Genomic DNA, 21,075 nt, shown 5'->3' with positions numbered 1-21,075 from the left:
AAGCAACTTCTCTCCGCTTGCTCCCCCTCTCCTTTCTGGATTTGGTTTTTTTTCTCTCTCTCTCTCTCTCTTTTTTTTTTTTTTTTTTTCTTCCCCTCTTTTTTTTGCATTTCTGTTTTTAGGAACTAAGAGTTCTAGGCTCGTATCAGAAAATACAATTAATAAAATTAACCATGACTCAGAATCCCTTATCATTCACGATGTCTGTGGGTGGTACGATGAATGCGTGGCTCGACGCCGGTCTCCTTCCTCCCTTTCTGTTTGTGGCGGCGTAGTAACTGTTGAAGATCTATATATCTATACATATATATATATATATATGTATACATGGATATATATATATATATTCTGAAACACAAATGGCGGCACGGTCCATGAGAAGATGGGGATATCTCGGCAAAGAAGAAAACCGGTGCGTCCGGACGGAGGGGTCCCCGCGGGGGGGAGCGGGCGGGCGGGGGCAGTGAAGGAGACCGGGGGGAGGAAGCATCACGCCCCCCCCAGCCCCACCTGTCCTCCACGCTGCCCCGCGGCAGAGAATGGTGAAAACAGGGGGGAGGGAAGGGTGGGAGACAAAAAAAAATCGGGGGAAAAGAAAAAGACTCAGTCGTGTTGCATCTTCAGCAGGAAGCCTTGGATTTTTTTTTTTTTTTTTTTTCTTTTCTCTCCTTTCCAAATTCCCGTTGTGGGTTTTTGCGTGTTTTTCCTCTCTCCCCCTCCCCCAGGTGGCCTGGCCGGATACTCTCTCAATTCTTATGATTATTTTCGGAAACGGTGAACATTTCTTCTTCTTCCTCTCCTTTCTGCTTGTGCTCGCTGGCCGTGGTCGTCGCCGCCGCTACTCCGCGGGCCGGCTCTGGGGTCAAAACTGGCGGGCGAGCTGGGCGAGCGGGAGGGCCAGCAGCCACACGCAGCCACCTCGCCGCCATGCACCGTTGTTCCCGTCGTGCACTGCACCGGGGCCTGCGGGAAGGGAGAGAAACACCCGCGTGCTTAGCCACCAAGCTAATAAACCCCATAAACCACCAAATAACCCCCAAACCCAACAAACCCACCCTGTCTGGGCCCCTGGTGCTATCGCATTGCCCCAGGTGGGAGCTCCCTGGGCACCCTCATCCTCGAGAGCACAGCACCAGCCATCCCCATCCCCACCGACCCTGGTCTTTGGGACACAAGCCCCCACGGTCCTGCTTTGGCCCTGGGTTCCCATCCCAAGCCCATCCCCTGCCCATTGTCACCAACTGACCTCCAATGGCCTTTGCCACTCCTCCAAAATTTGTCTAAGTTCCCAGGCACATGTGTAGGGGAGGTGACAGCTTTTGTCCAACACTGCCCACATCGCCAGCCCTGGCGAGCCAGTGCAGGGGTGACTACCCTGTTGTCCCCCTGTTATCTCCCGTGGCAGGGGGGCACAAACTCCACCTGCCCGCCCAGCAGAGACACAGCACTACGCTCAGGACTTGGTGTTTTGCTCCTCCTCAGAGCCTGCATAGGGCTGGCCACTGATGGCCCTGACCATCTCAAGAAGAATGAGATGGGATGAGGAGGGTGCTCAGGAAGAGCCAAGCCCATCCACACCTTTGGGGATCACGGAGGGTGAGGAGCTCATACCTCACCACATGCAAGGATGTGGAGGGTGCCTGATGCAGCAGCTTTTTCCAGAATGCTCCAAATAGTTGGCCCAGGGGAACACCAGGCTGGGAAAAGATCTGAGGAGGGCATCCAGGCTGGTGCTCTGCAGGCACGGGGCTGCCCACACGGGGTGAACGACCTGCCCTTTTGAAACCCCAGGACACGTCCCCTCGCTTCAAAGCCCGATGGGGGCACTGAGAACCATTACCCACTTGGTCTCCCGTCAGTAGCGCTCTTCCAGCGCACTCACAGACACCTCACAACGTTCCCCACCCAGCCCCAAATCCTGGCATGGCTGGGAAGCCGTGTAGCAAGAGCAGATCTGGAGACGCGAATGTCTCTGCGCTACCTCCACAGCCCTCCTGACATCTACAAGTCACCCTGAGGGCTGACCACTCAACGCATCACCAATGAACCCGCCTGGACCCCCAAAATCAAGATGACACCAAGCCAGCTGGCCAGCCGGTAAGATTGCACGGCAGAGCACCAGCCTCCCCCGACCACAAATAACGCCAGGGAGAGGACCTGACACCTCTCCACCCCTACCACATCCCCGAAAAAAGGCACTAGAAGCATCCCAGAGGAGAAAGGACCTGCCACAAGACTCATCTACCCAGCAACACAGGGAAAACGGGCCACAGAGACATCCCTGCTTTCTCCCCCGCAACAGGGAGGAGAGCGCAGCGGTGATGGGGAGGGAGTGGGGGACCACGGTGGGGGACAGGGCATGCGGAGGGGACAGACCACCGCCAGACAGGCACAAGTAGGGTGGGAGGGCAGCTAAAGAACAGCGAGAAAGCCCTAATTCATCGCTATACCAGTGGGATTGCAGGGCAGGAGTTGGAGGCGGCGGATGCCACAGCTCCTGTTGGGATGACTTGGGGTTGGAGCCAGAGGGGCCGTGGGGAAACAGAGCGGGGGGAGTTGGGGGGGCGTTGGGGGTGGGGGGGTGTCCCCGAATTACTGACCTTTCCAGGGTGTCAGAGCAGTAGTTGTCTCTTCTAAAAATTAAAGAACAAGCGAAAGTTAAGGCAAAAGGGCAATGGAAAGCGCAGGCTCGAGACGCGTCGCTCAGCCTGCCCCCGAGCTGGGGCCGAGGAAAACCAGCAGATGGGGCAGCAAGTGTGCTGCTGCCCAAACTGCACCCCGCTCCTCTGGGGCCACGGTTCCCCCGTCTGGGAAGAGGGCTGCACGAGCTGAGACGACCTGCCTGCGGGACCCCAGCCGCAGGGAGGCTCTGGCAAAGCCCGTGGTCTCACCCCGAGCAAAAATCAAAACACAGGGGCTGGGATTTGGGGGATTCGGGGGGTTCCGTTCTCCCCCACGCTCCTCCTGCTCCCCTCCGGTGGGGGTTCAGGGCCCTTCCCTCTCAATAACCCTGCAATATCCCACATGGATTTGTTGCCTGACACCAGCCTCTGGAAAGCAACGTGGACCACACGATGGGGGAGAAGCAGAGCGCCTTTTTTCCCCCCAACTCCACGAAATGATGCAGTTTCACTGAGCACGCCATCACATCACAGGCCGCACCAAATGAGCCGCTGAATGAGGCGGCAGGCCTATAATAACAAGTGCTACATGTTAAATAAAGCACTAGTTGACCTCCCTGAAAAATTAGATTAAAAAAAGGATTAAAAGATGTACGCTACATTAGCCTGTGTCACGCAGCCTCAGAAAGGCTCACATCACAGCACCTGCACGGATTAAACCTCCGTTTGGGAGCAGGGGGGAACTCCAAAACACTCACTCCGCTTCAGGGAAAAGGGGATACTCACAAAATTGTCCCCCTAAACCTCACATGTGAGACATGACTCACGCCACAGGTAGCGCAGCCATCGCATGCAACTTCCCTCTTATCTTTCATTACGATAAATGAAGACACATTAATTGCCAGACCGAAGGCACCGGTTGCTTAGGGACCGGTGAGCTCAGCTCTGTGATGCTTGATAGCAGCACGTGGGGCTAACCACATTGCTGCTAATTACAGCGGGGTTGTTATTGGCAATGCTGGGGAGCCCTGCACCGGGAGACGGGGGACCCCCCGTGAGTCACGGTCCCCTCAGGTCCACAGCAGGTTAGGGTGGCCTGGGGAGCTGTCACCTCCCGAGGGGACTCAGTTAATGAAGGCTGAAAGGCTCATTAAATCAGTGTAGCTTTATGAAAATTACAGGCGGTCACAGGACTCCAATTTCGTTCCCTGATGGGATTCACAGTCAGAGTGACAAAGTTAAGAGGGATCACAAAATAAGCTTAGACTTCTGTGGGACGCTTCACTGCGTGCCACCCGACGCTGCCATCACGGCACGAGTCAGAGAAAACATCACTCCTGGGTTAGAAACCAAATAACAGCTCCTACAAAGCCATTAGCAGAGTCATCTTTACTTTTGGGGGCTTTTGATCCAGCCTGCATCTGCATCTGCCAAACCGAGGTCCCACGCTAATTAAGATTTTAACCTCATAAACCCATCGGGAGCCTACAACATCAAAGCTAATGATGTACATGTGGCTCGGGCTATGCTGAGCGCTCGGCACAGCCGCCCTAAGGCAGCAGCACGGATGGAGCTGGGTCTGGGTGGCTCCGCAGCCACAGAGGTGTTGGTCTCCCTAAAAAAACGGGGTTATTGGGGAAAATGGGTACCAGGAAGGCTGGTGAGGAAGAGAACTAAGATAGTTCCTAGGCAACGCTAACGATGGCTTAACGGGCAGGTAAAGACAATAATGTTCATCACTTACAGCACGGACGGTTTTTTTGGGAACAAATAGTTGTTGGGCTCATTAGCATCCAAGGTTAGCTTTACATCGGGGCTGCAGGCGTGGAGCCGAGCATCCAAGATGGAGTTTGTCCCGCAAATACCTCTGCCGCAGCTCAGGGGAACCCAGCGCAGCTGCCGGCCCCAAGAGCAGGTGAGGACAAGCCTTTCCCTTGATGCTGCCCCCACGGTGATGCTCAGTGAGTCCCCGCAGCTATGGAGCACAGCCCCCAGGAAAGCCTGGCACCCTCTGCTCTGCCTGGGAAACCCATCTCCCCGCCCTGGGGCTCCCCCGACCCACATCCAGCCCTTCCCCAAGGATGGTGAGAAATGGGATGTTGCTTCCCAGGGTCTCCACACGCCTCCCACACGGCACTGCTCCAGCACGCTGAACCCGACACGTACTCTGGGGCTGCCTGCTGTCCTGGTGCGCTTTGCATCACTCGGGGCACAGCCAGCATGCTAGCCCTGAGCCACCCCGCCGAGGGGCCTGGGGGTAAGGAAGGCTCATCTGTCCCTCTGCTCCCCTCTGACCATAAAATAACAAGAGGCAAGGAGAAGACAAGGCAGAACAACCAGGTGGCGAGGAGGACAACGTTGGGGTGGCATCAGGGGAAGACAGAGGTCCCCCAGCCCTGCTTCTCCCATATGGTTCTGCGGTGAGGACCACCCACCCCATATCCCTGGCAGGGAAATATCCCTGTGGCGCTGGCAAGGGACAAGGTCTGCTGTCCACCTCCGGCTCTCAGTGGCCATGACAGGGATCCAGAAAGCGTGTCCCCCTGCTCTGGCTCTGCCACCACCTGAAGAGGCTTGACAAATGTGATGAGCAATTACAGCCATTCCTGGCCGTGAGCAGTGTCAGACAGATACATTGCTTTCATCTCAGCTCCGGCATGCCGAGAAAACAGCCCCTGGATGAGGGTACAAAGCTGCTCCCCCTCCCCACCCCCTGCACCTTCCCATCTCCCTCTGGCACCATCAGTAAGAATGGATCTGTTTGGCAGGAATGGCAAACAAGACCTGGAGAGCAGTGGGGGCCGTTTTCTCCTGGGTGGGCACAGGGTGCACCACGTGGCAGCCCGCGGCATGGTCCTGCAGGTTTGCTGCGATGACCCTGAGCACCATCTCCCTTCCCACCGCTCAACACAGGAGGATGTCTCCCAACAGAGGCTCTCCTTGCCGGAGCGAGAGGATGGACACCTGCAGCCAAGTCCTAACTTTGCATCGACGGCGGATCCCAAACCCAGTGCCAAACACCTCCGAATAGTGGCAGACATGGGACCCAAATCAGGAGGTAGGTTTGGAAGCTTTCCACTTTCCCTGGGCTCACCACGACCCACACGCCGGGGCAGAAAGGATCAGCGGCAAATGCACATCACCCTTAAAAACCAAGGGAGACCTTTCCCGTGCCTCTCACATCGGTGGTCTCACAGTTAAGCTGTGGCCCCTCCCCAGCCGGCTCCCTCAGCCCTACTCACCGTAGAGGATCATGCTGGCGTTGGTGTTTCCTAGCTGATTGGAGGCTACGCAGGTGTAGTTGCCATAGTCCTGCTCGGAGACGTTGAAGAAAGTCAGTTTGGAGAAGAAGGCTTTGTTCTCCACTTTTAGTCCTTTCTGTCCTTCAGCCAGCCTGGGAGAAAAGCAGAATGGGAGAGGGTCAAGGGGACGGTGTCGGGAGGAGAAGCGCCTGCTGTTTTCCGTGACCTGCTAGCCTGTGGTCCTGCCTACAACCAGGGACATTGAGCTGGGGGGAAAGAAAGGGCGCGAGCAGGGAGAAAGGAAGGTATTGGGGGAGAGGTGGCAGATGGACACTGCTCTGCTGCGTCTCTTCCCTTAGCTGCCACCCTACACCGTCCCCATGCTGCCCAGAGGCATCCTCACAGATGCAGTCGCTGCTGAAGGGGTCGCGTTGGGGCTTGCCAAATGCCGTGCGGGGGGAGGGATGCTCACACACCCAGGGAGGGTACCTGGGAACAGCTTCCCACCCAACAGAGGAGCCCGGCTTCCCTCTCGCATTGGCCTTGAGGGCTCCTCGGTCCTCTGTGGGATGCCTTCTGGCACCTTCCTCTTCCCTAACCCCTGCCAGCTCCCTGCGTGCCCCTGACGGGTGCTGGCAGCAAGCACAGGCAGCAGACGCTGCAGCAAACACCTTTGGGGGCACCCAAATGCCAGCGCCACACGGTGTGGAGGCATTCCTGGGCTGGCACAAACGCTGAAGCATTAACCAAGTGCTCTGACTTCCCTGAACTGATGTCCCCTTCCCGCTCCGCTCCTGTGGCTCTTTTATTTGCTAATTCCTCCCGGGAGATGCCAGATAACCATTATCACCCCTGCTGGGCTCCGGCTGCCGATCCGGGCGGGCTGAGCCCACTCCTGCCGCTGCTTCTCGGGCTCTCGTGATCTGACCTAATTCTGAGCGAAGCCTTTCATCTGCCATGCAAACATCCGCTGCTTTGTACACTCCGCCTGCTCCTCTCCTCCTCAAACGGGCAGGGCGGGCGGCCCCAGCCTCCTCTCTAGCTTCTCTAGCATCTTTTTCAGCTAAAACATGCCTCCTTATTAAGTGACCTGCGTGTCTCGTGCTGTGTTTGCCTACACCACGGCCCTTCTGGGCTTCCCAGGGAGAAGCAATGCAAAAAAAAAAAGTTAGAAAAACTTGGCCTGGGTTTCAGAGAGAGATATTTGCTCCAGAGTGGGGAGGCTACCCTGGGCTGCGCTGCTCCCCGCCACATCCCCATGCTGCCGCTTCGGCAGGACACAGGAGCTGCCAGTTCCCTTAAAAAGGCGACTTTCAGCCCAGCGCTGGGCAGGCTGTCCCTGCGGCATAGCGAACCCTGCCTCTCAGCTGACACCACATTTCTTTTGCCTTTCCAAGAGCAAGGGGCTGACGCTGCCTTCTGGCCAAAGTGTTTAAATAGATGACAGGGGTTTCATCCGCTCCTAAGTGCTTGGATTTGTGCTGCCAATATCACTCTTGGCCGTTATGCTTCACCCAAGCGGGGATTTACAGTGAGACGGAGTTAAAACGGAGACACGGGCAGCAGCGATCCTGCCTGCGCTGCCTACCCAGATGGAGGCCAAAACCAGTCTGGCTGAAAGAGGCTCCTGGAAAAATCCCCCCCTTCAAATACCCCTCGTCTATTTTCCACTGCATAGACAGCGCTGAGTTAAATATAAAGCCCTGGCCTGCTTTGAATAGACGCTGAGCTCCTGCCGCAAGCGGCAGGTACTGTGATGCCACCCGCCTGCCGAGATGCCCAGATCAGCCTCCGATAAGCACAACCCACTGCTGTCAGAGGGGCCCTGCCCTGGCACCCACACCCGGCTGGCACCGAGGGCTGTCGGGGATTCAACCGGTTACCGCAGCCCCGTTGCCCAAGCTGCAGCTCGCACGGGGTCGGTGTGTGCCCCCCTGTTTTGCTCCCCGGGCTCTTACCGCTTATCGTCTTTGTACCACTGGAAGTCGGCGGAGGGGACGGCGGAGGCTTCACACAGCAGGATGCCCTTCTGCCCCACTGGTACCCCGGTGCTCTTCGCATCCGAGATGTACGGCGGGTCTGCGGGGAAGAGGGGAAACCTGGGATCAACACCCAGTAGCCTTCAGCCATCCTACCCCTTCCCCTCGCTCCACAAGCTCCCTTTTCTTTTCCCACACTTAGGGAGGAGCCCAAGTCATCTCTGAGCCTGTGCCCAGCTCCTGCTGCTCCGGCATTGCTGTTCCAGGGGTTTTCCGGCTCTTGGGGGACCCCCACACTGCAGCTCAGTGAGGGCTCCTCCAAGGACTGGAGCCCCCCAGCTCCTGGGCACCACGTGTGCCCCTGTGCTAACCCCAAGCAGCTGAAGGGGTGGCCAGAAAGGGCTTTAGGAGGGTCTTCACCTCTGCCTGAGCATGAAATATGCTGCTTTCTTCTTCACGCTTTGTTTTTTTTCTCTCTCATTTTTTCTAAAGGAAAAAAAAATTCCTGTTTACTGCTCACTTCTCTCCTTTCCCCGGAGGTTATCACCACAGCATCTCACCATGGGCGGAAAACCCAGGTTGATGGAGACAGCTGAGGAGGAGGTGGTGGAAAAAAATGAAGCTCCAAAAGAAGGGGAAAAAAGGGCAAAACACCACCTGCTCAGAAAAACTGCTGCAGCCTCTCTCACTCTGGGGCTTGAAGGCTGCGTTTGCCCTGCTTCCCACCGCTGAAGTCCCATCTCCTCGTGGGGCAGCACGGTGACCCACTCCAGCCCCGGCCCCTGTCCCTGACAGCCCCCAGGCTACTCACAGTTGACGGTGACTTTGACTCGCTGGACGACGGGCGCTGCCACGTCGTTGGAGGCGCTGCACTCGTACTCGCCCGACTGCTCCCGCGTGATGCCTGTGATCTCCAGGTACTCATCCTCACTGATGAAGCCCACGGCTGCAGGGGTTAGAGGGAGAGGGTCGTGAGTGATGGGGCGGCACAGAAAACCTGTTCCCACCAGACAGTCACCACTTGTGACCGTGTCACACTGTCCTAGGGCACCCAGCCCTGGCACGCCCATGTGCCTGTGCCCCACCATCTCAAGAAAACCCCTGTCAGAAAAGTGCCTGCAAGCACGGGACCCCTGCGGTGGCCCCAGCCCCACCGAGAGCATCACTTGCTGGAGATCAACATCCCCAACATGCGCAGAGTGGGCACAGTGGTCCTTGCCAGACCTGCACCCTGCTAGAATGACCCGAAACCACCTCTCCTTGGCACCTGCGCACCCCATCCTCCTGCTGGGAGACACTGCTGGGCTCACTAGCTCCACACAGACCCCCCTCTCCAGTTTTTCAGCTTCAGTTAATTCCCAGCCGCTTATTCCCATTAGCTGTGGTGCCAGCATCTCCCTTTAGCTGAAACGCTCTGCCCCTGTGCCGCTCCAGGCTCATTGCTGTGCTTCCCGTGGGGGGGGGGGGGGGCACACTCACCCCCCTCTCCCCGCCTGGGCTGCAGCACAGCTTCTGGTTTTGCTGAAAGCCGGGCAGATGTGATCCGTGGCCCTTCCTTTTGTCTGGCATCTTATCCCCTCCCCCCCCCCCCCCCCCCCCCTTTCCTTCCTTGCAAGAGCCTGCTTCACTTTGAAGCACTCCTGGAAACCCACGGCGCCTGGCTGGCGAGGCACAGGTGCTGGGCCATGATACTTCTCCAGCTTGACAGAGATTGCAGCTTTACAACAAATGCAGAGTTAAATAAAGAAACCCGGCAATTAGGACACGTCCGCTAAACAGCCTGGAGAAATGCTGCTTGCTGCCGAACAAACGGCACAAGTAGGTTTTCAACAGCCCCCGAACGGGGATAACTTCTCCCGTCCTTTCGTTTACATCTCCCCGTCGGATCTCGCGCAGCCGAGATGCTGTAATTACTGTGCGAAGCATCTCTGAGACCAGTGTCACACTTAATATTCCTATAAATTTTAAACGGTAGTCCTTGGTACATATGTGTGGCAATTGGTGTCATATTTTAATTAGGCTTGCCCTACACCATCTGAAATTAATAATAGCTCGAATTACCAGTGTAATTTATAAATTAACATTGCTGCAGCATTAGGAAATAAATTAGCTCTGGACAGCTGTTTCTGGGAGTGAGTGCCAATGGCAGAGAGGCCAAGCGCAGGTCCCCAGTCCCCAGGGGATGCAGCGAGCTCGGCCGCTGGACCCGGGTGATGCTGCGCTCGCCCTCGCTTCCCACCCGGCTACCGCGTCTCTGCACTAGCGCGACCCGATGGGCCACGGCTCACCGTGCTTGGCCAGTCAACCGTACGCACCTCGCTTCTAACAAATGCATGCAAAATATACACACGGGTGGCTTCCGTTGGGGCGCACGCTGTCTGCATCCCACCGGCTGATACTTTTATAGCATCTCTTCCCACCGCCCATAAATAGTGAGCGTGGTCACACGCCACCGCTCGCCAAAGTGGCCGTCTGGAAAGCACGTGTACATGGGGGTTTGCATGCAGGGCCCCAAGCCAGCGCCGATGCCATTTCTGTAACGCCCCTGCACAGCTCGACACGGCGAGCTCCTGCAGCAAGCACCCCAGGCACCCGCTGGGACCCCGCTGCTGCAATCTCAGGTGCTGCTCTTGTCAGCTCAAACCAGTGCAGATATGCTCAGGGTGTAATGAAATCACACCCTGGTTCCCCCCTGCACCGGCACTTCTGCACGGTGGTCCCGGGACTTTGCACCTCCACTGCTCTCTCGCACACATGCACACTCACCGGCTGAACCGAGGACCCCGTGCACACACATGTGTGCATCCCACTATCCCAGGCTGACCTAACTGGGAAGGCAGCTCCGTGCTGCCCCGTGAACTATGGAAAAGGAGTTTTCCCGTGCAACCCACCGTGATGACTTGCTGACATCCACCCGTGCCGAAATTCCCACCCGAGTGGCTCACGGTCGAAACCACTGAGCTCATCAGTACTTAGCACAACTGAAGGGTAAGATATGAAGGCGTTACCCTAAAATCAATATCCTTTGGAGGCACACAAATTGCAGTGTTACAGCCACCGGGCCTGCAGCACTGTGAGCTGCAAAAAAGGAAAGGGGGGGGGGGGGGGAAGATCCCTTTTACAGCTGACCTAGAATCAGCTTCTCTGTAGCACAGCGCTGCCTGCTGATAAAATAACGACACAGCCGGTGGCCTTCAGATGCTCCATGCACAAATCTGACTCCAGTTTGTGCAACGGCTCAGATAACACTGTGCTTCCAAACTAACCACAGGCTCTTCCCCGAGCATGCCGGAGCCGGCTCGCACATGGCAAGAATTAGCCCTCACCATAGCCAGGCTGTAGCACGCATCCCCAGTTTGATCTGGGAGCACAGCAGCTCGAGTGTGTTTCATTACCCAGCAAAAGACTTCATTAAAGTAACTGCGAGGGTCAGCTTTCCACCTGCAAAAGCTCAGGAAATTGAGAGATGAAGGCTTCCTCTGTGCCTGTGTAGCACTGGAGTCTGAGATACGTGCGTGGTAATCGGCTGGCAGAGAGGCAGAGCACAGAGAGTTCAGGGATGCAGGGCCCGGAGTGTTTCACATTGGCAATTGCAAGATTTTGGCTACAGTCCATCGACTCTGGCATGCAGAGCCCACTCCCAACTGAAACGGGATGCTTGGAGCTGAAGCTGATGCCTGCTTTTGCCCTGAGCGTGACCTGGTATTACTTGTGCTCAGATTACGACGACAGTGTGAGGGAGATTGTCCCTGCTACGGGCTCTGGCCAGATCCTGCCTCCTTAGTGCCAGCCTCAGCATCGCAAGGATGCTGGGCGGGTAAGGAATTGCCTGGATGGTCACACTCAAAGAGCTGAGACCCCAGCTGCAGCACTGCATCCAGCTCTGGGATGCATAAGGCCATGGAGCTGCTGGAGCAGGTGCAGAGGAGGCCATGGAGATGATCAGAGGGTTCAAGGGGAAGTGCTCAAGGCCAGGCTGGATGGAGCTTTGAGCAACCTGTTCTAGTGGGAGGTGTCCCTGCCCATGGCAGGCAGGTTGGACTAGATGATCTTCAAGGTCCCTTCCAACCCAAACCATTCCATGATTCTATGAATAAGGTGACATGAAGGATCCCTGCCTTGAGGGCACTGCTTCACACAGGCAAAGCTGGCCATGCCAGGTGACAGGGACACTTGCTGTGTTCCCTTGTCCCCTCCTGCACAAGGAGCTTTGCAGGAAAACCGGGTCCATAAAGCCACTTTGCTGCCACCTGCGCTGCCAGATCTGTGTCAGCCAAGGGGCAAAGGCACGGACCGAGAGTAATTGCCCAGCCACTCGGCTCCCTGGCCTCTGCAATTTTGCCTATTTATAATGGGAAGTCTTGTTGATAGTTGGACAAATCTCATTCATTAGTGACTGCCAGGAATGGAAAAACAAATAGATGGGACCCAGGGAGCAGGGCCAGGGTTAAGCAAACACAATCTGTGAGTGCAGACCTTGCTTTACAGAAGGCAACAGGGTGACCATGTCACCGTGGCTGCTTGGGTCCCCTGGGGCTGGCAGGGCACGGGAGGGACATTTATCCACATGCCGGGTTGCGTGCTTTGGGTGAGGCTCAGTTCCCCGGGCTTAGGAGTGAGGCAAGCCCGAGCTGATGTTTTGGATGGGGGTTATTTCTCCAACCAGCCTCACATACATCAGGCCCTTTCGGATGGCGCTGTGGTCCTCCCCCTGCTTGCCCGAGGCTGGAGCTAGAGCAACGCACTAGTGGGAAGCAGGGCAAACCCAGCTGCCACGGCCCCTGCCTCCGAAAGCACCTGGAGCTTGGGGATGCTCAGGGCAGGGCTGGCCCAGTGCCCCACAGCTCCAGGAGCTCCCCCAGAGGTACCAGTCCTTCCCCGCCTGAGTTGATGGTGGGAACTTTTCACAGCTGTCTCTGCTTGAGCACAATTAGGAGCTGAAATATTGCAGGAACTAATGGGAGAGCTCTCTCATCTCCTCGGGAGCTAGAAAACCAGCACAGCCAGCACCCATCATTATTATTATTAATACTAATAATATAATACAGGCCAGAAATGGAACAGCCACGGACTAGGTAAAAGCGTAATCCTTGCTCATCAGCCGAGGATGACAAACTAACCCAGTGCGAGCCGGGGAGATGGAAAACCAGAGCCTGAATCCACTTGCTCGGTGAACGGGAGCCAGGCACAGACCACCACGCATGACTTAGGACTTGCTCTGCAACACTGCAGATCTCCATTAAAAAAACCCTCAGGGCAGGGGAAACTGTGAGCCAAAAGGAGCAAGGGGGAAAACTCAGCCCAGAGTTGCAAAATAGCCAAGACAGATGCGATGCACAATAAATAGCCCATGCCACAACCAGAGCCGGGGAGCTCGGCAGCGTTTGGCATGGCACTTGGGAGCCTCCAGCCAGAGATGGCCACCTGCCACAGCAGCGAGCAGCCCCGAATACAGAGGTATAAATAACTTCGCTTGGTGCAGGTAAACCACTGTGGGGACATTGGAGAGTTTGCCATCGGCACAGCAGCAGCCGCTGCCACGCGTTGCAAGGTCCCTGGCACAGGGAGCATGGCTGTCACAGCGGCGGAGCAGCCACGGAGGCGAGATCCTGGCCTGGCACAGAGCACCCAGGCAGAGCAGAGCCAAGAGATGGCAAAGCTGCCACTGGGGTCCCACACTGCGCGGCTGCGACGAGGTGCCTCATGCAGCCATACTCATCCCTCCTTGCCTTGCTTCTCTTCATTTTCCCAGCCCGACTTGTCTCCCTTCTGCCTCCTCCCACCCTTTTACTTCCATTGAGCCTCTGACAAGATAATAACTCACCAGAACGTGAACACATGTTCCCAAATTAATTACATGCCACTGTCCCTTGGCTCACCATTACAGCCATGTTCAGGTCTCTAGGACACGTTGCTTAGAGCTTTCCCTGGCTGAATGCTGCCCGTGATGCCATTAAAAAAGCTTCGCTGAACTGGGAGCAAGGTACCGCTCCCTGCCGCAGCATCCTGCCAGCGCCCCGTGGCACACTGCGTGCGGCAAGCGGCACAGCCACCGTCCCTGCTTCTGGGCCCTGTGCTCGCTCCCGAGAACCACAGCTGCTGTCCCTGTCCCTGCTCCGAGCCATGTGGCATGTCGTGCCAACCAGGCAGCACGGCATGCAGCACCCAGCAGCAACGGCGTATCTTTCATGCTGCCACGTGCCTGTACCAACTCCCTGCACCTCGGCATCAAGGCCAGCTAGCCCAGCCACCCCAGGCTGTGATATTTCCACCTCCAAAACTCAAAGACGCAGCCTCAGCAATTATCCTGCAGTGGGTTTCATCTCTGGATGCCCAAAATCCCAGGGCTGGTCCCGAGGTGCTACCCTGCCTGCTACACCGTGCCGCTGCATTTTCTGGGCACCGATCCTACTAGCCAGGATCGGCTGGAGAAGGAGAATATTTTATGGAGATAATTTTATTAAAATGTTTACAACAATGCAGATATTGACATCTTGCTTCAATCAATAGCACAATTTATTGTCCTTCAAGGTGAACATTAAGCCAACTGCCCATTAGTCAATATTTACCTCCAAGGTCTATAAATCTTTATACGGGCTTCAGCGGATGTTGACAGCGGCTGATTCCAGATAAGTAAAAGTAAGAGCGTGAAACATTGCTCCTTTTGGAGGTGAAATAGTAACTAGTTAATTACAGACCCTACAGCAATTCTGAACTATCAATTTATGGCTACTTCTGGCAATAAAAATTAACATCACGCAGACTCCTGGCTCCAAGTGACGCGCTAAACCCAAGAGCCATATATTTCAAACGTCACTCTGATGCGGTAGTGATGGCCATCCTATAACAGTTTATAGTAAATAAATAAAACACACAAAGGTAATAAGAGCAAATTGTCGGCACCCGAGACCTGCTTCACCTCTCCTCTGTGTGGCAGCAGGCGGAAAAGCGTGGGGCGGGTGATTTAGTAGCATCGCGCGGGCAGCTCGGCTCCTGGTGTGCAGGGAAGGTGGTGGGGGAAGGAACACGCCAAACGTGAGTGCTCAGAGCAGGCACCACACAGCCCCAGGTATGGGGGTAAAAAAGAGCTGCGGCTGCCTCCAGCACATGCCCTGGCCAAAGACGGGGGAAACATCTCCTCCACCTCATATTAACCAGCATTTACTCGCTCCTGACCGCTCAAATCACACCTAGGGAACAAAGTTCAGGCGTTTCTAAAATTCCCTTCCCCATTTTTGTTTGATCAGGCAAATGACACCGGCGAGGGCAGCTTCCCCTCCATGCACCCCCTTCTTTCCAACTCCCCGGTTGCAACTTAACGCCGCCACGCTCCAGAGGAGAAAGATTGGGGGTAATTAACCTGCTTGAAATCATCCACAGCAATCATTACAGGAATGATTTTTTTTAAGATTACCCTATCGACCCAGGCAAGCACGGCATGCTCCTCTCCTCTCGTGAATATTACATCCCTGTACCGCAGGCTCCAGCCCATTTCCATCTGCGCCCCCCCTTAGAGGAGGGACCCCTTTAGACAGCACACGGCAGGTACGGGGTGTGACCCCCCGCTTCTTCATTCTTCACAAGCCTTCAGAAGAAGGACCGTAATCCCAGAAAGAGGCACACAGCATATCAGAGACGGCGTTGCACTTACACAGGGTCAGGTCTCTCTCTTTTTGAAGTTTCCCGTCGACAAGGAAAGAAATCTCTCCTCTTACATGTTTTTCCATGTTAATTAGCATGTTTCCGTGGCCTGATGTTGTGCGAAGCCCCAGGGGATGGTGCTCTCGCTGCCTGGCTTCGGCGCGGCGCTTGCGGCACTCAGAGCTGCAGGAGCTTTGCAGTAGCTCCCTTGGCTGCTGCAGCCTGGGGTCCCTCCTCATCCTCACACCCCAGGGGTGGTGAGCGTCACCAATTGTGCCTGGTGTCACCACAGGGAGAGGAGACATCCCGTTTTCCTTCCTCTTACCCTTAATTAAATTGGATTTGGCAGAACCCTCACAGGCAATTTTGCTTTGTGCCCTCATGCATAGCAGCACAGGCTGCGAGGGAGGGGGTGGCCGGTGCCGAGCACTGCGCCGAGGGCTCCCAACGCACCCCAGGCAGATGCAAGCTGGGTGATAGATCGATGCTCACCGTAAAGTCCTTCTCCTGCAGGGGTGTTGGTGTCCCCTCCTCCCCTGGCATGCAGCAGCCTCTCCTTGTGCATGGCCATGTGGTGCTGCCACTTCTCTTCTCCTTTCCACTGTTTTGAGCATAATGGGCAGCTGACGGTGCCTTGCATTTTGCCGTGAGATGTGATGGAGGACCCTCCCAGGCACAATTTTGGGCTGATGTGAGGAGAGGTGACTATTTCTGAAGCCCCATCTCCCATGACCGTGGGGACAGGACACAGGGATTTCGCCAGGTACCCTCCAAAAGCAACTGCCAACCAAGAGCCATCTCGAAGGCTGAAGCTCTGCAGCCTGCTGGCAAACCTCCACTCTTTGCTGCCAGGGAAGATGTTTTCTTCAACTTCTTGTGCCACTTGGAACTAGATCTGGGGCAGGACCCACGTTTGTGGCTACATTTGCCCAGTGCACCTGCAGTCAGCCCCGAGACCACACTTGGGGCTGGTATATCCTACAACAACTTAAATATTTAACTCTTAAATGGGTGTACACAACACAACTCGCCAGGCACTTGCAACTTGCAGAGACCCTCCAGACGCCACCGCATCACCTGCTGCTGGTCACCCAGCCTCTATTCACAGCCTATAGCCTACATTCACCACCCACGCCATAGACAGCCAAAGCAAGGCCCAGGGAGCCAAAACACAAGGGGGCTTCCCTGGCACGGCCACCTCGCCACCGTGCCTTGTGTTCAGGGCCAGACCTCCCACACAAAGCTGTGCCGCAGCGTGCTGGGGTGCCTGCCCGGTCCGCTCATCCCGCCGGTGCTGCGCCACGCACCTGAGTCGGTCGAGCCGCCCGTTATAGCACCATTGTGAAGAGTTTTTAGCTTAAAAGTCCTTGAAAGTTTCCCACTGTGACTCGTCAAACAAGATCTTTTTCACTTTTCCTCTCTTCTCCGCTAACAATATTTATACTCATTTCTTTTATTGAAATCTATCTGCCGCCTGTTCTATTAAAGCCACCTGAGTGGCAGCTCCTATTCTCTGGGAGCCCGCAGCCCATCTATTCTCCAGACAATGAGGTACAAGCAGTCTATCTTCTATTGTGCTTCCCGGCCTTCGGCTCTCAAATCTTCCATCTCAAAAAGGCATGTCAGAGACGCCTCCATGCAAAAGATTGGAATCCCGGGCTGCACGGGGGCTTCCCAGCTCCAGCCGGGCTCAGTGCCCTCCCTCTCCGGGTGAGCATCTCTGGGGAGATGCTGCTGCGGTACCTGTGATCCCTTGGGGATGCTTCTCCCCCATCCCCTGCGCACCACAAGTTGTCCTTAAATGCGGTTCGTTGCCGTCAGGCGGCGGCTGCACACGCACAGCTCACTGCTGCCGGGATGTTTGCACGCCTCAGACAACTTATTTGTTACCGGGAATAAAAGAGGAGCATTAAACCCTTTGTTTGGAAGAAGTAGTTCCTTGGGAAATAAAAGGATTATGGAAATTAATATTTAAAGAAACAAAACAAAACAACTCAGGGACCAACCACCCTTGAACGAGGCTCTAACTCAGGAGCAAACGAGTCGAATGAAGAATGAGCCCTTTTATTTCGGCGCAAAGGAAAGCCAGGCTAGCTCGGAGACAGCTTGGGGCTCGGCAAACTGGCAGCAACTAGCCTCAGCCTCTCCCAGCCCCTGCCCCCTCCCAGGGTGCTGGTAAGGACGCCGAGCCCCAAGAAAAGGTCCACTCGGCACGTGCCACCCCATTAGAGCAAATTAGCAATGGCTGCAGTTCACCACGCACCTAAGTGGTGTCAGATCTGTAGCAAAGATGGGTGTAGGGCTCATCAGAGCACTGCTTTTCTTAATGATACCCACGCATTACCACAAGCACGGAGCCGAACAGCTTCCTCCTCGGCCCTTGGGGTCCACCTGCTTGGATCCAAGGTGGTGGCACCGGGAGGGACGGATCACCCAGAGGAAAGGTTCAGCAGAGGCTGTGACCACCACCGAGCCACCTCCCACGCAGCTTTTCTGCATCCTCGCAGGAACGCATGCAAAAGGCACATGAAAACCAAATATTGAGGTTCCCACGGAGCCAAGCCCTCTCCAGAGAGTTACCGAGGACACAACTTCTCCCAGCAGCTCCGTGCTTCTGCTCGAGCACCAGCGCTGCTCCCGGGGCACCCGAGCCGCTCTTCCTCCCGTGCTCTCTCCTGCAGCCAGACCTTAACGAGCCGCCCAACAAGAAGTCTACTCTCCATTCTCTCCTTACTCCTTCTGCCTCCCCGCGATTTTTTCTCCGTTGCCGCTTGCAAGGTGAGAGAGGACAGCGTCGCCAGAATGAAAGATTCTCCTGCGTGCCCTCTCCCAGCAGCGGCCCTAATTCATTTTTCATGGCCCCTTGCAGTGACAAAAGCCGCTGCTTCTCTCTTGTAAGCGTGCGCCATGCAATAAGTCAAAGCTGATGTGCATTTTCCCCCTGGGTGTCGAAGCTGTGCTTTTGATTTAATTTGTCCTGTTGTTTGGCTCTCAGCCTTTGCCGGTGAGTTCCTTTGGAGAGGCGGCAAGGTAGGGCCCCATACGTGCGGAGGGGCTGCCTGACAGATGGGGTACAGTGGGTAGTGCTTAACTAATTTGCTGCAATGATACCAAGATGTTGGAGAGTGACAGATGCTGCCGGAGAAAATCGCTCAGACAAACACGCGCATCCTGTTTGCGGGAGCGCTGCTCCTCGATTAAATCCTGTTGCAACTTGGCTTTCCTGGAGCCCGGCCCATTTCTGGCGGCTTTGTCCCCGTCTCTAGGAGAAGCTGTGGTGCACAAGGCTTGGCGAGGAGAGAGGCGGCTCAGGGTAACACCAAGAAATGAGGTGCTCCTGCCTGCTGTTTGCAGAAGTTTTGCAAAGCACCTGAAAAAATGTCATGGGGCTCCCCGGCTGGGAGATCCACCACATCCCCTACGTGCAACCAGCATTGCTCTGCAGGCGAGAGCATATTCCTATCCCCTGCCAGACTCCAGGCACCCCGCTTTCCTCCGGATTTGTCTGAAAAACAGCTGCTGGCGGCCAGGACCGTAGGGTCCCTCTGGCTGCAAATTTAAACCCAAAGGCTTTCTCCGTAGGACAAGCTCTTAAGAAGCAATTGCAATCCAAAGCGTTAAATGGCTGTAACCACAGTTAAGCTGTATTTCAGCCGCATTAAAGAAAATATCCCTAGGATGGGAAGCAAGTGGCATAATGGCATTAGAGTGAAAAAATAAGCGTCAAGTGCTGGCTAAATCCAGCCTCAGTGCTGGCAAGAAGTCATGGGGATCTGGGAAAGTTTCCCTTCTCCCCGCGTATCCCTGCAGGCGGTTCCCAGCAAGCCCGGATGCCATCGCTGCCACGGCTTTCTGCAAATTTGGGATATTTTCCTTCTCTCCTCTTCCTCTGGGGATCCCACGACCCTTCTTCACCCCCCGGAGCCATCTGAATCATGGCAGGGTGAGACCCGCTGTCGCCTCTCCATCATCTTTAGCCCGTCTTTATTTTTTCAGACACGCTATTTTCCAGCCCAGTGGCCTTGCTCTGTCCCTCGTGTTTTATGGCACTGATGTCTCCATTTCTGGAGGATCATTCGCAATATTGCAGCTTATTGAGAGAAGCTGGGGGAATGCATGGGCGGCGAGATGGATGGGCTTGGCACAGCCAGGGGTCTGCGGGGGGCTGGCAAGGATGCTGTGAGCCTGGCGAGGAGAGATGGGGAGCGGAGGACCACGCCAGGCATTGCAGGGATGGGTGACACTGGCCCCTGGGCATTGGGAACAGGGGGACTGGAGGCAGGGCTGACCACCTTGTCGGAGCCCATCATCCCCTCTCCAGGCCTCCTGTGAAGGTACCAGCCCTGCTACGGGTGCTGCGAGGGCAGCGAGAGGCATTGCTCTGCAAGGGAAAAGCCATTTTAAATAACAGCAGCGTATCACAGGAAGGGGAAAAACCCATGGGCTACGGTATTGCTCTGACTTTAAATTATACTGTAGGAGAATAAAAATAAAAGAGAGGAAGACAGAGAGAGAGAGACCAGGAGGAAAAAGAATTGCCATTGTTTTACCAAGCAGATGGGAAAGTTCAGGGGATCAGAAAAAGACTATTATTATCTTGACTCAACCAAGGGAAGATGGGAAAGGAAGAGGCTTTTTTTTTTTTTTTTTTTTCTTGCAGTGAGGAATGCCGTGGCAGAAGTCATTTCAGCAAAGAGTCAGAAGGAAATGGTGCCATCAGCTCCAGGCAGCACCCGAGTTATCCCCGCGGCTTGGGCACACTGCCAGGGTTTGGCCTGTTGTCCCCTTCCCCCCGGCAGTGCCGCTGCATCACACACAGCTATCACAAGGACAGGGCGGTGGGCAGGGGAGAGGTAACTGGGGTGCACATCCCTCACCGCCTCCAGCTGCAGCAGTCTGCCAGATGTGCCGCCAGATGTGCGTGCTGCCAGTGGCATTGCAGCTGTGGGCATCCCTCCGTGGCACCGCCACCCCGGCAGGGGCTACTTGCCTCCCGCCTGCCCAGCCTCGTGGCTGGCCCACCCGCCCCGAGTACCCAAACTCCCGCTGCCCTGCCCCACAGTGACTGTCCAATTTGCTCCAAACCGTTCAAGAACTCACTAAATACACAAAAAAAAAATCACTCCACTTCTCCTGCCGGTCATGTAACCACGAGCAGAACATGAGGTTTTTTTCCCACCAAATTGATATGACAAGCCCTTTTTCTGCGTGTGCAACGGTGCCTGCAACTCCAGGGCTCTTCACTGCTGGTCTTTAGCGTGGTCCAGGGCAGTCGAGCAGCTCCGGCTCGCGAGCACGTCTCAGCTCCCTGCCCATACAAGCGCGGCGGTGTTTCTCAACCTCACCAGAGACAAGGAAACTCTCTTTCTACCTGTGATCAGGCTAGGGGAAAGGCACAGCTCCAAAGCCCGGGGCACCGGCCAAGCACAGACACCAACAACCCATTGACAAACCGCAGCAGACACCGGTGCAACACCTTCCCTGCCACGTATCAAGGTCACGGGACAGGGAAATAAGGAGGTGGAGCACAGGTCTGCCCTGGCAGAGCATCCTTCGCCAACCGCATCCCTCCTTGCCGCCAGTCTCTTTGCC

At 55.7% G+C, this 21,075-nt stretch overlaps 1 protein-coding gene across 8 annotated transcripts in view; it reads right to left on the bottom strand.

Annotated features, from left to right (window-relative positions):
• Positions 1-612: 612 nt before the first annotated feature.
• Positions 613-21,075, bottom strand: part of LOC308054234 (protein CEPU-1) — a 457,457-nt gene continuing 436,994 nt past the window's right edge. For 7 of the 8 annotated variants that reach the window (XM_080366694.1, XM_080366695.1, XM_080366691.1 and 4 more), the window contains 5 exons: positions 8,654-8,788; positions 7,822-7,942; positions 5,864-6,015; positions 2,601-2,633; positions 613-963 (listed from right to left, as the gene is read on the bottom strand). In XM_080366694.1, the coding sequence (XP_080222820.1) occupies positions 863-963; positions 2,601-2,633; positions 5,864-6,015; positions 7,822-7,942; positions 8,654-8,788 (542 nt within the window). In that variant the 3' untranslated portion in view covers positions 613-862. The remainder of the gene's footprint in view (positions 964-2,600; positions 2,634-5,863; positions 6,016-7,821; positions 7,943-8,653; positions 8,789-21,075) is intronic. The other variant, XM_080366692.1, reaches the window with a different exon arrangement.

The sequence above is a fragment of the Falco punctatus genome (genome assembly GCF_963210335.1).
Source record: "Falco punctatus genome assembly, chromosome: 16".
NCBI classification, from domain to species: Eukaryota; Metazoa; Chordata; class Aves; order Falconiformes; family Falconidae; genus Falco; species Falco punctatus.
The sequence above is the reverse complement of the archived record's forward strand: the minus strand, read 5'-3'. Positions and strand labels throughout refer to the sequence as shown.